General features: G+C 42.3%; 1 protein-coding gene across 1 annotated transcript in view; it reads right to left on the bottom strand.

Moving 5' to 3' along the window:
* mfsd2b (MFSD2 lysolipid transporter B, sphingolipid) overlaps window positions 1–14,272 on the bottom strand; it is a 28,894-nt gene that overhangs the window by 9,549 nt on the left and 5,073 nt on the right. The window contains exons 3-7 of the mRNA XM_033648132.2: window positions 10,212–10,337; window positions 9,987–10,111; window positions 5,389–5,512; window positions 1,002–1,080; window positions 677–858 (exon numbers count right to left, since the gene is read on the bottom strand). Coding sequence (XP_033504023.1) covers window positions 677–858; window positions 1,002–1,080; window positions 5,389–5,512; window positions 9,987–10,111; window positions 10,212–10,337 — 636 coding nt within the window. The remainder of the gene's footprint in view (window positions 1–676; window positions 859–1,001; window positions 1,081–5,388; window positions 5,513–9,986; window positions 10,112–10,211; window positions 10,338–14,272) is intronic.

The raw sequence follows: 14,272 nt of genomic DNA, 5'->3' as shown, positions 1-14,272 counted from the left end.
CAAAATCCATTGGAAAAGAACCATTTGAAGCCCAAATAGCTGTGGTGCGACCAAAATCCAATGCAGGACAGTTTGGACTTGTTTCATATTTGCAGAAAAGTCCTGTGATGGATTCACAGCAGTTTATTCACAGCTCTGCAAACTGAAATGTGGATGTGAACATGCCCTCCACCTTGAAGTACAAGACTAATATCTCCAACATATTGAATCTGGAGTGCCTCGTTCCAAATGTTGTGGGTGAGATATAAATAGGCCTAATGACTTACAGACTGTGGAGACCCCTCAGAGTGGGGGCCACAGTTTGGAGCCTGATGTGAGGGAGGAACCCCCTTTGTGGTCACGAGAGGGGAGCAGGCTCAGGATGTCGGGTTCAGATATCAAACAGTGGCATCTCCTTTCAATCCCCTGGGCTTTCATGGGTTAAAACACGAGGCCATTTTGGATGTCAGAACCTGTAGACAGTCTGTAAATATGGACCCAATTTCCAACAATCCCCCTTTTCATTCAGCGCTGCTTTTTTCGACCCCCGGATATTTAGCAAACCGCCCTGAGCACACACCGCAGCTCCAAGTTAAGTGAGAACACTGATGACAGTCCGAGTTATTTTCAAACCAACTCTGCGGCCTACTTTTGAGCACACCTGGGCTCCTGGTTTGGCACCGGCTGCGACACTTACAGAGTGTGACAGGTAGTCCTGGGAGCGCACCAGGCTCTTGACGATCTCTGCCCCGCTGCTGTTGCCAAGGTAACCGGCGGACATGTTGTGAGGCGGGCAGTGCTTCAGAGTGTGAGCGCTGGCCACAATCTGGCCCTGGATGGCAGCACCCACGAGAGTCCCCAGCACCTCCATTGTCATTCCTGTCACACGAGAAAAAGATCCAGCCATCAGTTCCAGCACTTCAAAGCTATTCACACAGTCTTAATCTTTAAACTGAGAAGGCAAAGATTAATTCAGCATTGCATGCATTAACAAGTGCTTTCTGCATACTCAAAGAGCTTACGGTAAGCAGTGGCTGAGTCTCTTTCCTTCTGGTCCGTGCTCAGGAACATGGTGAGAGCAGAATAAGGCACGTGGAAGCACTGCAGTGGGGCAGAAACACACAGTCATGGCTTGGGTAAAGAATAAATACAGGTCTGGCACAGCAGCAGTCAGTCACAAGTCTCACAGGGTTAGAGAAAGATAATGAATTTGGAGTTCTATTATTCTTTATTTATTAGCTCTTGTCGGTCGGTCCAACACTTTAGTCCAGACCAAAATATCTCAGCAACTATTAAATGGACTGCATTGATGACTGCATGATTCCCTCATGATAAATCCAAATGACCTCGTGATCCCCTGATTTCTTCTGTAGTGCCACCATGAGGTCATGAGGTCAACATTTACTGTTTTGAATGAACATCTCATCAACTTTTGGATGCATTGCCATAAAATGTGGTGGAGATATCCACATCTACGGTGGCTGACAAGGGACAATGCACTACACCGTCTGCTGCAGCTACAGAAATGATGTTAATAGATATCATTTTTACCACGTTCACCATCTTACACTTAGAGTAATGTCACCAATTTCAATCAAAGCATTGGATTAACTGGGATTTTGACCTGACAATGGTGCTAGATAACAAATAAAGGAACAATCAAAGTGATTAAAATTCATCCTGAAGGGACCAGCGATGGCCGACAAGGGCAAACCAGCTACAACAGCTCTGAATATTTCTGCGGACTTTCACGTTTTGTTCTACGACATAAAATACGTCTGTAAATACCCCACTCGCGAATTTTGAAGCTTTTGTGTCTTAAAAAGGCAGTTGCTATCAAGTGGCTAAATGAGACTACAGAACGTCATTATGCCGAACATGACTTCATAGCCGTGCTGTGGGGGCGACGTTAAGATACGCAATTGTAGTGTAGTTTGTTAATAGCCTAACATTAGCTTTCTACTTCTGGTGATTGCATTTAGGCTCCAATAATCATAAAAGTCGTGTTCATTCATGAAGATTATCTTGCTGAGCTAAACATGTAAGTATCATAAATGTTTGTTTGCCACAGATCTGATTTTCTGCGATAATTTAAAACTCAATGGAAAAATCCCATGGGCCTTTTTGATGAGGGAAACGGGTTGATGCTAACTTCTGATACCAATCCAAAAATGGAATGTGCTGCAAACGAAAAAACGTGCCGTAAAAGCCAAAACAAATGCACACATGCTGCAAATACAGGCATTACGCTAAGTCAATAGTACACAAACCCAAAAAGTCAACACAACAGAAGTTCTTCAGGCCTCTACAGGGAGCACCAAGTGAAACAGTTTGAGAAGTTAGCGCTGCTTTGGTTCCCTCGACAAAAAGTCAATACGGACTTAAGATTACTGCAGGAAATAAGATCTGTAGCAAACAAACGTTGATGATACTTACATGTTTTTTCAACAAGATAATCTCCACAAATGAACAACATTTTTATGATTTTTACAGTGTAATTGCAATCGCCAGAGGTAAAAAGCTAACGATAGGCTACAAACAAACGACACCACAATTGCATGACATCAACGTGCGGCCGCAATGAGGCTGTAAAGCTGTGTTCGGCGTGATGACGCTCTGGAGTCTCATTTAGCCATTTGTCTTTTTTAAGACACATAAAAGCTTCACAATTCACAAGTGAGGTATTTACTGACGTATTTTATGCTGTAGAAGCTTGTGTGAACCACAGACGTTATTTCAGGCTTTTAACCAAAAACCCATTGACTTTGAGAAGAGGGAATCAAAGTGCAAAAACGCCAACTTTTTTCCATGTTTTAGGACTCATTCCTGCACCTTATCTAGTCAAAGTCAAAAACTTTCGATTTGTCCAATAATGTATGCTTAAATCTGCAAAACTAATGACATTCCCATGAGTCTAAAATGGTGAATATGATAAATATTATACTGATAAACATTAGCACCGAGCATGTTAGCACGCGGCTATTCATTTAGCTCAGCCTCACAGAGCTGCTAGCACTGCTTCCCACTCTTAAAACATTTGACTCACAATCAAACGGGAACACCCAAGATATCTTTAGATGTCTTTTATCAACGAGTTCCTGTGAAAATGCAAGATGCACGCCGACTGTAAATATATCAAAAGCAATCTCTGCAGTTTCCATGTCGGCCAACCTCAGCTCTCTGTTTTCTCCTTCCTCACCACCTCTCCCAGCCAGAGAATAGGCGAGCAAACCGAGTCCTGCTTCACTTTGTAATTTACACAAGGGCTCAGTCAGCACTGCGGAAGCCACGACGAAAATAAACGCGGCCGTGAAAGGATTTTTTTTTTTCCCCCGCCGCTGGTTCTATACAGCATGTCATTTACGGGGCCTTTACTGGATGCAAACATTTATAGAATTGAAGCTGCTCAACCGACCGCTGCAGATGGAAGTGAGAACTAATAAATCTGACAGAAGCCCATTGGAGGTTCATTACATAAACAGATGATGTATTACATCCTAACCTCTGTTTACAGGCTGTGACCCTCTGAATGATAACAGCTGGCCTTTTCCAGCTCGCTTCACACAAACACACAACCAGAGACAATGAAGGAAGGGCTAAAAGTGGTAACCAGCATTTACCCAGCGAGAGGTTCCTGGCAGGAGTGACCGTATACTTATCAGGTAGTTAGAATGACATGCCATTACAGCTGGCCGCAGTGTGGCTGCAGCGGTCTACGCGCTCTGTAGCACATGTTATATGGGTTACCCCAGAGCAGAGAGGGAGAGAGATGAATGGTCTGGACCATAATAACAAAAGGCAACCTAAATAACTACACTTCCCCTTTGAGGTGAGGTGTCTAAGAGCTCTGGGCTCTAATCTGCTGCACGTCTCGCAAATCAAAGTGTAAATCCTACCAGGGGCTGTTGGAGTCTGGCATGAGACGACTGTAATCGTCTCCACTTTGTTATTCGCAGTGTTTGCAGCATTTTATCTATATGTTATGTAATGTGTCATCTGCAGACTGTGAGCTGCATCAGTCAGAGCTTTCATCTCCTGTTTGACGTGTCTCTCGCGCTGCGTGTGAAGTGGGTGATCTGAAGCATGCGTTCAGATTTCTTAAACATCAAATGTACTTATGAAAGAGCATTCGTCAGTGCTGCAGTCAGGACCACCTAAACGGAGACCAAGAGCAGAGTGTATCAAGACTGAGGCAACGCCAAGACTTTGACCAAGACCAGTCCAGGGTGAGTCCCACACTGCATGACACATAATAAAATGTGGAACATGCAAACCATAGGCAGTCCTCACATTGATCTGAAAGATCCACACTCCCATAAACACACCCACACTCTTCAATCACCTCTTTTATTGACATAGACCTACTGTATATATATGTTTAAGTGCAGAGGTGAATTTTATGTGTGGGAATTTTCCTTTGTTTTCTTCAAGCAAACAAATACAAACAAAAACTAAGGAGCTCAAATCGACTTAACCATCTAAATTCAATACTTCTTTTTTGCACAGGCAATCAAGTGCGGCTGTGGTCTTGACCGGTTTTGAAATAAAGGTAGTCTTCTGCATGGATCTATAAATAAAACTGGATACGTCACCAGACCTTGACATTTGGTTGAATTTAGGTTGTGACGTCAGGTGACCAAAATTCAATGTCAGGACAACGTCCAATGCCAACGTCAATTTGACAAAGAATACTGACGACAGATGACGTTGATTTTTTCTTGGTTTTAAGTTGTGATGTCCTGAAATCAAAATCCAACATCTTTCAAACATCTCATGCCAACGTCATCTGGGCGTTGAACAATGACATTTTGTCGTGAGGTGTGAGGAACAAGACCCAACATCAGCAAAACGTCACCATGTTAACCTTCACACAAAATGAATTTGAACATTGTTAGACGTTTAAAATATTATCAACCTCATTTTCATTTTAACTAAAATTAACGTCTGTCCAGTGTAAGAGTCCAATGTCTTTCTCACGTCATACCAATGTCCATTGCCAACTGGGCCAAGATCTTCCGTATCATTGGGCCCATACAGCAAGTCAATTGTCAGACTTCTGGTTCGGCCCTCTTATAACTTATGTGAGGATAAAATGATTTAATCGTGTGAATCCTCTGGACTCTCAGAATGTTATCGGACTGAATGGATCAAATCCTGATGGTGAAATAGGTCATTTCACAGGGGTTCTGATGGTCAAACATGCCTCTACTGATTTACAGACACCTCTTTCCCAAAGTCAATGGGAAAAAGGATTATTTGGCCCAAAAGCATCATGTGACAGACCAATACAGTTTGGTCACCATGTCGAATTGGCTTCAAAGTCCAGCACTGTTCCTGGGTGCCTGCCTCTTTGTCTGTGACCGAGTCAAGACCAATCTCTAGTACTACAACACTGGCATTCATACTTACGGTGATGAGGGTTTGGTAGAGGCAGTAGAAGCCGAGGTACCAGATGAACCTGCCGCTGATGAAAGGAGGAACAAACCAGAGGTAGAAGTAGGAGACCACCAGAAACGGAGTGCAACCCACCATCCTAGAAGAACACAGACATATGACAGGTGAGAACACTGAAGTCAATTTGATGCATAAATATTCATTCATTCATTTCCTGTAACCGCTTATCCTGGTTCAGGGTCGTGGGAAGGCTGAAGCCTATCCCAGCTGTCATGGGGCGAGAGGTGAGGTACACCCCATACAGGTCGCCAGACTATCACAGGGCTGACACACAGAGACAAACAATTTAGAGTCACCAATTAACCTGCATGTCTTTGGACTGTGGGAGGAAGCTGGAGCACCCTAGTTTGCTGTGACGCGACAGTGCTAACCGCTGCACCAACATGCCCTCCATTTTAATCAAATTTCATAATTTGTTTCAAGCAATTACAGTTCTAAGCTTCTCCGTGCAGCCACCGTCACCATTTTGAGCTGTCAGAGTCGAGATGACAGTGGCTGTGTTATGTAATTTTCATAGCAGCGCACTTTTAAAATCAGGCCATATTTCTGGCAGATTACAGTGAGGCTTAAGCTGACTGCTAAATGATTATGTTGCTGTAAGTATGATAGGAATCTGTCCGGGGAGGGACGGGCAAGCATGCAGGGAAATACCACAATATTTCAAACCCACATAGCATTTAGAGATCAACACACACACACACACACACACACACACACACACACACACACACACATAGACATGAATATGCAGCAAACGCAGCATGAAGCAATTCTGCTGCGATGTGCTTTTCTCAGAACTTGGACTGATACAGAATGTGGGCCATGTATAATTCATAGGTAAACAACTGCTATGTGTCATTATGGTTAAAGTGAACAGCTGCGTGTTTTGAAATGAGGCGAAACAGGCGGATTATGGATGATCAAGAGTATGACTTGTCTGCAAGCGCCAATAAATCATCCGCCCTCTTATGTTTTTTTTGCTGTTAGGAGATTGTTTGTCATGTGGTGTGGAGAGACTGGAACAACTGTAACAGCAGCACATCTACAGGTAGAAAAAAAAACCATGGCATTTTGGTGACTGTGGCAAATACCTGCAGCGGCTCTGACCTCTGACCTGCCCTGCACCAGGAGGTATAAAGAGAGAAAGAGGTAGAGAGAGTCAGGGAATGGTCATTTCTAGCATCGTCCAGCCCTCCCACCTCGCTCTCCTCCTGATTGTTTGCTCAAACAAAGGCGGCTGACAACGCTGGTGCTGCAGTATTGACCGCTTGGTCATGGGAGCGATGAAAGGGCCCCGGGGGTCGATGAATGGGACAGTTAGAATGTTCCTGCAAGATGACTGTGTTTGGAGAGAGGCAACAAAGCCACAAGCACCAAACACATATTTTCTCACACGTCAGGCACTCGCACCTGTCCCAATAATTTGCACAGTCTTAATTAAGCATGGGCAGGTTGACGGGAAGCTGGCACACGCGTTTCTCTTCTCTCTGACTTGCTCAGGACACCCGCAGCATGTTAATTAGACAGCGTGGAGTGGAACGGAGGAGATTTAGAAGAGGTGTGGTGGGGGGGGGGAAGAGTGTGCTTTCTTTACTGATACTGAGTTCAGTAGTGTTCAGACGCCCCAGGGATGGAAAGTACATATACTCAACTACCGTTCTGATACTTGAGTATTTCCATTTTGTGTTACTTTCTACTCCACTGCATTTCAGTGGGAAATATTATATCATATAGCAGATTATAGAAGATTGTCTTTCTCTAAGGAGAGGAGACAATCTTCTATAAGAAAAGAGATGTTGTCTGAAGGCTCTACTCGGCAGTAGGATTTTACATTACTACAGTCACAAAAAAATAAACACAGCATCACCGAGGGGGAAGCCAAATGACTCCATCCTAAAGAACTCAAAGATAGAAATCACATCATGTCTGGCTGTGGATGTGACAGCCAGAGGGGGGAGAAGCACTTCCTATTGGATGGGCAGAGGGGAATTTCCAAAACTGAGGGAGTGTCGTGCAATCTCATCACAAATACTGATGAACACACATTTAAAATATCCCTATATACCACACACAGTATTCACATGGGCACACACACACCTACGGCTTCCCGGGGGTAATTAAAGCTGATTTAACAGCCATCAGCATCTGTCTGCTATTGAGCGCGGCTGGCTGGCCACAGTGGACTTGGTCCCCCTCCAGCTCTGTCAGCCTGTGTGTATAATCTATGGTTTATAATGCAGCAGAGAGTGGATGTGTAATTACAGTAAGTGTCACGCTAGTATGTTAAAAAACATACACTGCACACACACACATCATCTTAGCAAATGGAGATTTATGGTGCTAATAGCTTTGTATAATCCACCATCATAGAGCCACAAAGCAAAATTGCACTCAGAGGCTGTGAAATACTGAGACACATCTTGCAGACAAAGACAGCTGGATGATGCCCAAATGTGAAATGAGGTGTTACATAAATGCAATAAAATGTCAACTGGCAGCACAGTGGCAACATGATTAATGACAGAACACCGAAGAATTTCCTTGTCTTTTGTTGTCTGGTCTCGAAAGGCAAAAAGCAGCCCACGCCCTTGAAGCATACAGAATGCAAAGCTCATCAGAGGGAGCGTCGGGAACAGTGTAATTAAAGCACAAAGGCTATTTATTCAGTCCAATCCTCAGGTGAGACGCTCGGGCCTGAGAACGATTTCAAAACTGGAGCAGTTGGTTTGTTTTTGTTTAGATTGTGCACAAACATTAGCATTACGCAGCGGCCGTATTTATGTCTGAGAGAGCGGGAGCAGACCCAAACAAGTTTCATAATCTGTCGACAAATTGCAGACCTTTACGCAAGCTTAGCTGTATGTCAACAACGGCACTTCGCTCTGTGTTAACTGAGGCGAAGAGGGTCATTTCACCCAAGATTATCAACTAAGATGAATAAATATATATATCACATGGATTCCATTTTCATTAGGTCCTTTGACAGCTTGGGAGTAGAGCTGAGCAACATGCCGGTATCAGAGTGTGAGACTAGATATTGTCCAGTAACTGTGCAATACACTGCAATAAATCAACTATAGAATACTGTTTCTTATTTAATTCTTACTTATTCTATTCTTGCATTCATATGTAACACATTTTGTGGTATGATGCACATATTTGTTTATATTTCTTATATGTTTTATTTCTCTATTATATATATATGTACATAGTGTTATATATTGTAGCACAAGGCACAATTTTGTTTTACGTCCTTATTTTCTTTTACTATTTCTTATAATTTCTCTATGCCTACAATATAGGAGCCGCTGTAACGTGTTCCATTTTCCCCCCCAGAGATCAATAGTAAGTATTTAACTGTCTGTGTGATTTAAACCGTTGAAAACACTGAATTAAGCAGTGTCATGTTACAAACCAGTGTTTCTACAACGCTGCTCTGCAAGTCACAAACAGCCACTAGCTCAGCGCCTGCTAATGTGTGCTCAGCTTTTTTCTCTGGTAACTTTGGATCCAGACGTTCAGGAGGTTTTTACTGGGAGAGATCTTTTCCTAGTAGACCTGATGATTTGAACCGGTAAAAACACTGAATACAGCAGTTTCACATTAACAAATCAGTGTTTTTTCACTGGCGCTTATCTTGGAGGGGCTGCTAACTAAGGTAGCTGACACAAAAATGTGAATGGCCCTATCTGGAACCAGTTTGGTTTGTGGGCTCTGGGCTACTGTAGAGACATGGTGGTGCAACATGGTGGACTCAGTGGATGAGGACCTACTCCATATGTAAATATAAATGACTCATTCTAAGGTAACAAAAACATTACGCTTCTTATTTTCAGGTGATTACACACTAAAGAAAACATACTGACTATAGTTCAGTGGTGTTCATTATGTCTTTAGTTTCTGATAATGTTGTTCTTTTATCTCAGACATGTCCTGGAGTGTAGCAGGTGGCATGACCATCCTGTCAGTTTTTGACAGGACGGTCATGCCACCCTGATATCGGCTGTTTGACAGATCAGCTGATAAAGATGCATCACAACCACCACCAAGTGACACTTCTGAGGAAGGCGGAAGTTTCCGCCGAAACATGTCAAGGTATGTAACATCCTAACATGTCTGAGATAAAAGAACAACTAAAGTCATGCTGATAATATCATATTCCATTTTTGCCAGTATATCCTCCTGAATCCTACACACCGCACCTTTAAATCTCATCCCTTTCTGACCTTACACATCGCATTAAACAGTACAATTCTGTGCACTGTTTCACTGGGTGGCCAAATAATAATGTTTTGTAATTTTCTTTTGGGTCAATATCTTGAAATCAGTGATAGTCTGCTCCTAAAGAACTGTCTTATCATCAATATTTATGTGGATGCTGTGAATCTAATACTGTAGTTCTGCCTAACCCTATTTTTGTGCCTATGTAAAATCTAACTGTAGAAATGCAGGAATAACCAGTAAAAGGAGAAGGAAATCAACACTGACAGAAGTAAAGGACGGGTAAGAGAAATAACATCAAGGAGTATCCTTCAGTGAGACCCGGAGCTCACCAGGGCATGAGTCTGCCTATCTTGGTCCATCTGCTCTTTGTAATGAAGAAGCCGACAATAGGGTCAGTCACTGCACCCCAGGCTTTACCAATGAACAGCACCATGGAGGCCTGGAAGGCGTTGATCTGCAACACAGAGCAGGGACAGACTGGAGTTACAAGCAGGCGCACACAAACTCATTTAACACACATACTTTCTCATGCTCTTTGTTCTCAAACAAATTACCTGAGCGACATCGAGCAGGTAGATTTGCAGGAAGAAGGCGGTGGCGCTGGCAGCCACCTCCTTGGGCGCGCCACCAATAGCGAAACACAGCTTACTGCATAATGTCAGCTTCTGGCCCAACTCCGTCTGTGGAGACAAAGGTGACAAGGGAGAGGGAAAAAATTTAATAAGATAATGGTGGCCTGGCAGGTCGGGCTGCTAATGAGCAAAATAACTTCTCACCACATGCAAGCATTGTGATGAAGACTCTCCTTCCCCGTGGGAACAGGAAATAAAATGTGGTTTAACTGCTTACTGTCGAAGTTTATACTAACTGTATGATAATCACTTTCAACATGGTTATGCATTTCTGGACACATATTCTTTGCAAATGACTTATTAAAGTGATACATAAACCCCTAAGAAAACCTTAAAAGATGACATTAAGAAAACTTTGTTTTCTTGCATGCCTTCACAGTGAACGAAGAATCCAAAAACTGAGAAAATTGAGCTTCAGGACACGGCCAAATGCAAGTATAATGCTGAATATATTAAACTGTGTGGACCTTGGACTAAGGACTAAGGAGAAATCTGGACCCCGTGGCTGAACCACTGTATTTAATCATATTGAGTGGGCATTTATGACTTATATTGTCATCAGGCTCATTCCTGGAACAGCAAATCAGGAGTATAAATAACAAATATTTCATTTTGTTGGTTAGTAAGCAAAGATGATTCAGTCATAGCATGATACACTGTATGATTTTTGTTGCTGTACTGAAAGACATAAACTCTTACTAAACTAACTTCGTTTTTATTTTTGTGTCACAGGGCCGGGCAAATTCCTACCTAAACTTTACTTACCAGAAACAAAGACACGTTGCAAGGTGTGTCGCTCTCAAACACATTAAGCCATGATAACAGATGTATGACTCATGAATAGTCAATTGGGTAGTCATTCATAGTCTGAATATCCTTTCTATTTCAGGTGCTCCTAAAATAACATTTCCTCCTCATCTTCATGTCGCAATGATTCAGTGATTCAGTGGAGTGCAAAGAATTGTTGCAAAAGTGTTTGCACATCACACTACGTTTGCTGTGATGATGTATGTGGAAGATATGTAGGTGGTAATCTGTTTTCTTATGAATTCCACTTCCTTAAAGACACAAAAATAGTCTCCTGATCATTAATCTTCCTGTATTTTTGTCCCTCTAAATGACAGTTACTCTAGGATAAGAGAGATGTTCGTGTACAAAATATGTGTGTGTGCAAAATAGAGGATCAGAAGGAGACCCCCTGTCGGCTATTTGTATTGTGGTGAATCTGTGCAGACACTGTGGGCCACAGAGGAGCCTGACAAACCCACCGAGTCATCCACAGCTCCATTTCCCTTCACCGTCCTCTGCCAAAACCACGAGGCACGTGACTCCGTGTGTGTGTATGTGTGTGTGTGTGTGTGTGTGTGTGTGTGTGTGTGTGCAGCAGGAAGGGCGAGCTTTCATCTTCACACATGAATAAGACGAGACACCGCAGTCTAGGGAGCCCAATATTTACGACTGTCTCCAGGGCCGTGCACAACCTCTGTGTGCCCCCCCCCCCCCCCACCCCCCCCAAATCCTTTGGTGTCGGACACACACCTTCTTGTATTTCTGTCTTTGTGAGGACCTGCGCTGACATCATGCATTCCCTCGCCTTCCCTTCTCTCGAAAATTATGATGCTAAAAAGGTCAAATCATTATTTCTTGCAGGTTTTAAAGGCTGATTTTGCTCCTCAGTGACAGCTGATTGTGGTTTAGACTATTATTTATTATTAGAACATGACAACATTTGCCAAACAGCAGAACATTTAACAAATCGGAGGTACAAAATCTCAAAAAATAAAACAATAAATAGACAAATAAATCTTAATTCTGGTCTGCAGCTTGTCAAACTCTTTCTGAGGAAGGTTAAAAACATTTTGTAAGAGTTTTAGTTGACGATGCAAAGAGAATGAATAGACGGAAGGAAATCTGTTTTACCCCACAAGGTGTCATTTCTGCTGTTTCTCAATCAAAACAATAACAAACGGCGGACTTCGATGACGTCGTGAAGTAACGTGGGATCATTCATTGCTGATAAAAATCCATCTGACGTGACTCAGGCAGGAACCGTGTTTACCGACGAGGAAATGTATGACAGTTTTAATCATCTTATGTTTAGTCACATTATGTCATTTCAGTGCAATGAAATAGCCGAATAGTCAGTCATGTTACCGTGCTAATTCACCATTAGCACTGGATGAGTCGACTATCGCATATCGTATGCATTACTAGTCGGGCTTGCAGCGCTGCCGTGCCCACTCATCATACGCTGTGCTAAGGGCACCATTACCAGAGGGGGGCACCAACATTAATCATGATCATACATATTGCATTAACTCTCTCAGTTAAGGCCCTCTCAGACACAACACGGTTTGAGCTGCGCTGCTGCTACTTCAGTGAATACAGCAAAATGAGAAGCTTCCTTTCAGGTTACGAGTACAGTTATTAATACAGTCAGCTGCCTCTGCTGAGTGAAGTTCTTCTAAACTTAAGCTTATTAAACATACCTGCGTGTAACAATGGGACAGTTTTGCTGTCATCAGTATCGATGCAGAGCTTACTCAGAAGGTGTCATATAATGACCTAATTTACGACCTTGCAGCCAGGTAGAGCAGACGTGTGTGTCTTTGTAGAGCCTCTGGCAGCTGCTGTAAAATGCCTGTTATATGTAAGGACTTTTCTTCTCTATGTGTGAGCATAACAACAAATCAGTTACACTTAGGGCGCCCACATGACCAGCAGTGGCCCTGCAGTCTTGTCTTCCTCTTCTTTTACTACTACTACTACTTCTCTTTCTTCTTCTGGTTAATGGCGGGTGGCAACTGCTGTTTAAAGCGCATTATCACCACCTTCTACAAGTGCATAGATGTTTAATTGCATTAAGGATTTCTTATATCTCTATTGAGGAAAATTATATTGAGGTAAATATCGTTATGGAAGGAGAACCCTCAACCACCGAGCTGGACTCAGTGTTTGAGGCAAGTGATGCAACATCTAAAACTTGAGAAACTAAGATTCATATTAAATGGCTCTTGTGTTAAATTTATGAGAATCTGGAATCCATTTTTGGAATATATATAAAAGCTAGAGTCTAAACCCCCAGTTTATTGATAACTCCACGTGAAGTAAGTCACATTTAATTATTTTATTTATTCATTTTGTATTTCATCGTATTTTATTTTACTTTATCTCTTTTTATTTTATTATATTTAATTTTATTTAATTCTATTTTATTTTATTTTGCATGTAGTACATTTTTACTTGTAGCCTTTGAAGGTTCTATGTGTATGTAGGCATCTATAAATATGTGTACTTGTGCATGTATATACTTTTTTCTCCTTCTTTTGTAATGCTGTATAGCAGTTTATATGTTCTTAAAAAATATATGTTTTAAATATGTTAAAAAAAAGGTAATTATAATTATCATTTTATTGCCTAGACCTACCTTACCCTCACCCTACTCTAAACCTAATTTTAATCTAAACCCTAAAACAAAGTCTAAACCCTCAAACAGGCCTTTGAAGAAGTGATGTCCTCACTTTCCAAAAATGTCCTCACTCTGTTGGTTAAAAATGTACTTCGGTCCTCACTGTGTAGCAAGTACAAGAACACACACACACACACACACACACACACACACAACAGTGTCGCTCCACATCCAGTGGCCCAGGCTTGGCCCGTAGCTACTCCCCTCAGAACTTTATGAAAGAGGGAAATCACCAAAGTAACCACAGCCGCGACCAACACACTGTTATTATCCGACTCACGTTTTCTCTTCCTCCTTTTTTCGCCCCATCAAAACATGGAGGGGTTCGAGAACGACAATTACCAGGAGGGAGGTGTGTAATTATTCAATTGCAAGACAAGCGGGTCAGAGGTAAGTAAAGGCTGCGCGGCGGTTCCGACTTCAAAACTCTCTCTTCTTCCACTCTCACTGCAATTACCCCTAATTGGAGAGAAAAAATTAAAGTCTTTGGTGTCTGGAGAATGCTGCTTAACTG

The sequence above is a fragment of the Epinephelus lanceolatus genome, chromosome 13, assembly GCF_041903045.1.
Source record: "Epinephelus lanceolatus isolate andai-2023 chromosome 13, ASM4190304v1, whole genome shotgun sequence".
Classification (NCBI taxonomy): Eukaryota; Metazoa; Chordata; class Actinopteri; order Perciformes; family Serranidae; genus Epinephelus; species Epinephelus lanceolatus.
Note: the sequence above shows the minus strand (reverse complement) of the source record. Positions and strands in the feature narration are given on the sequence as shown.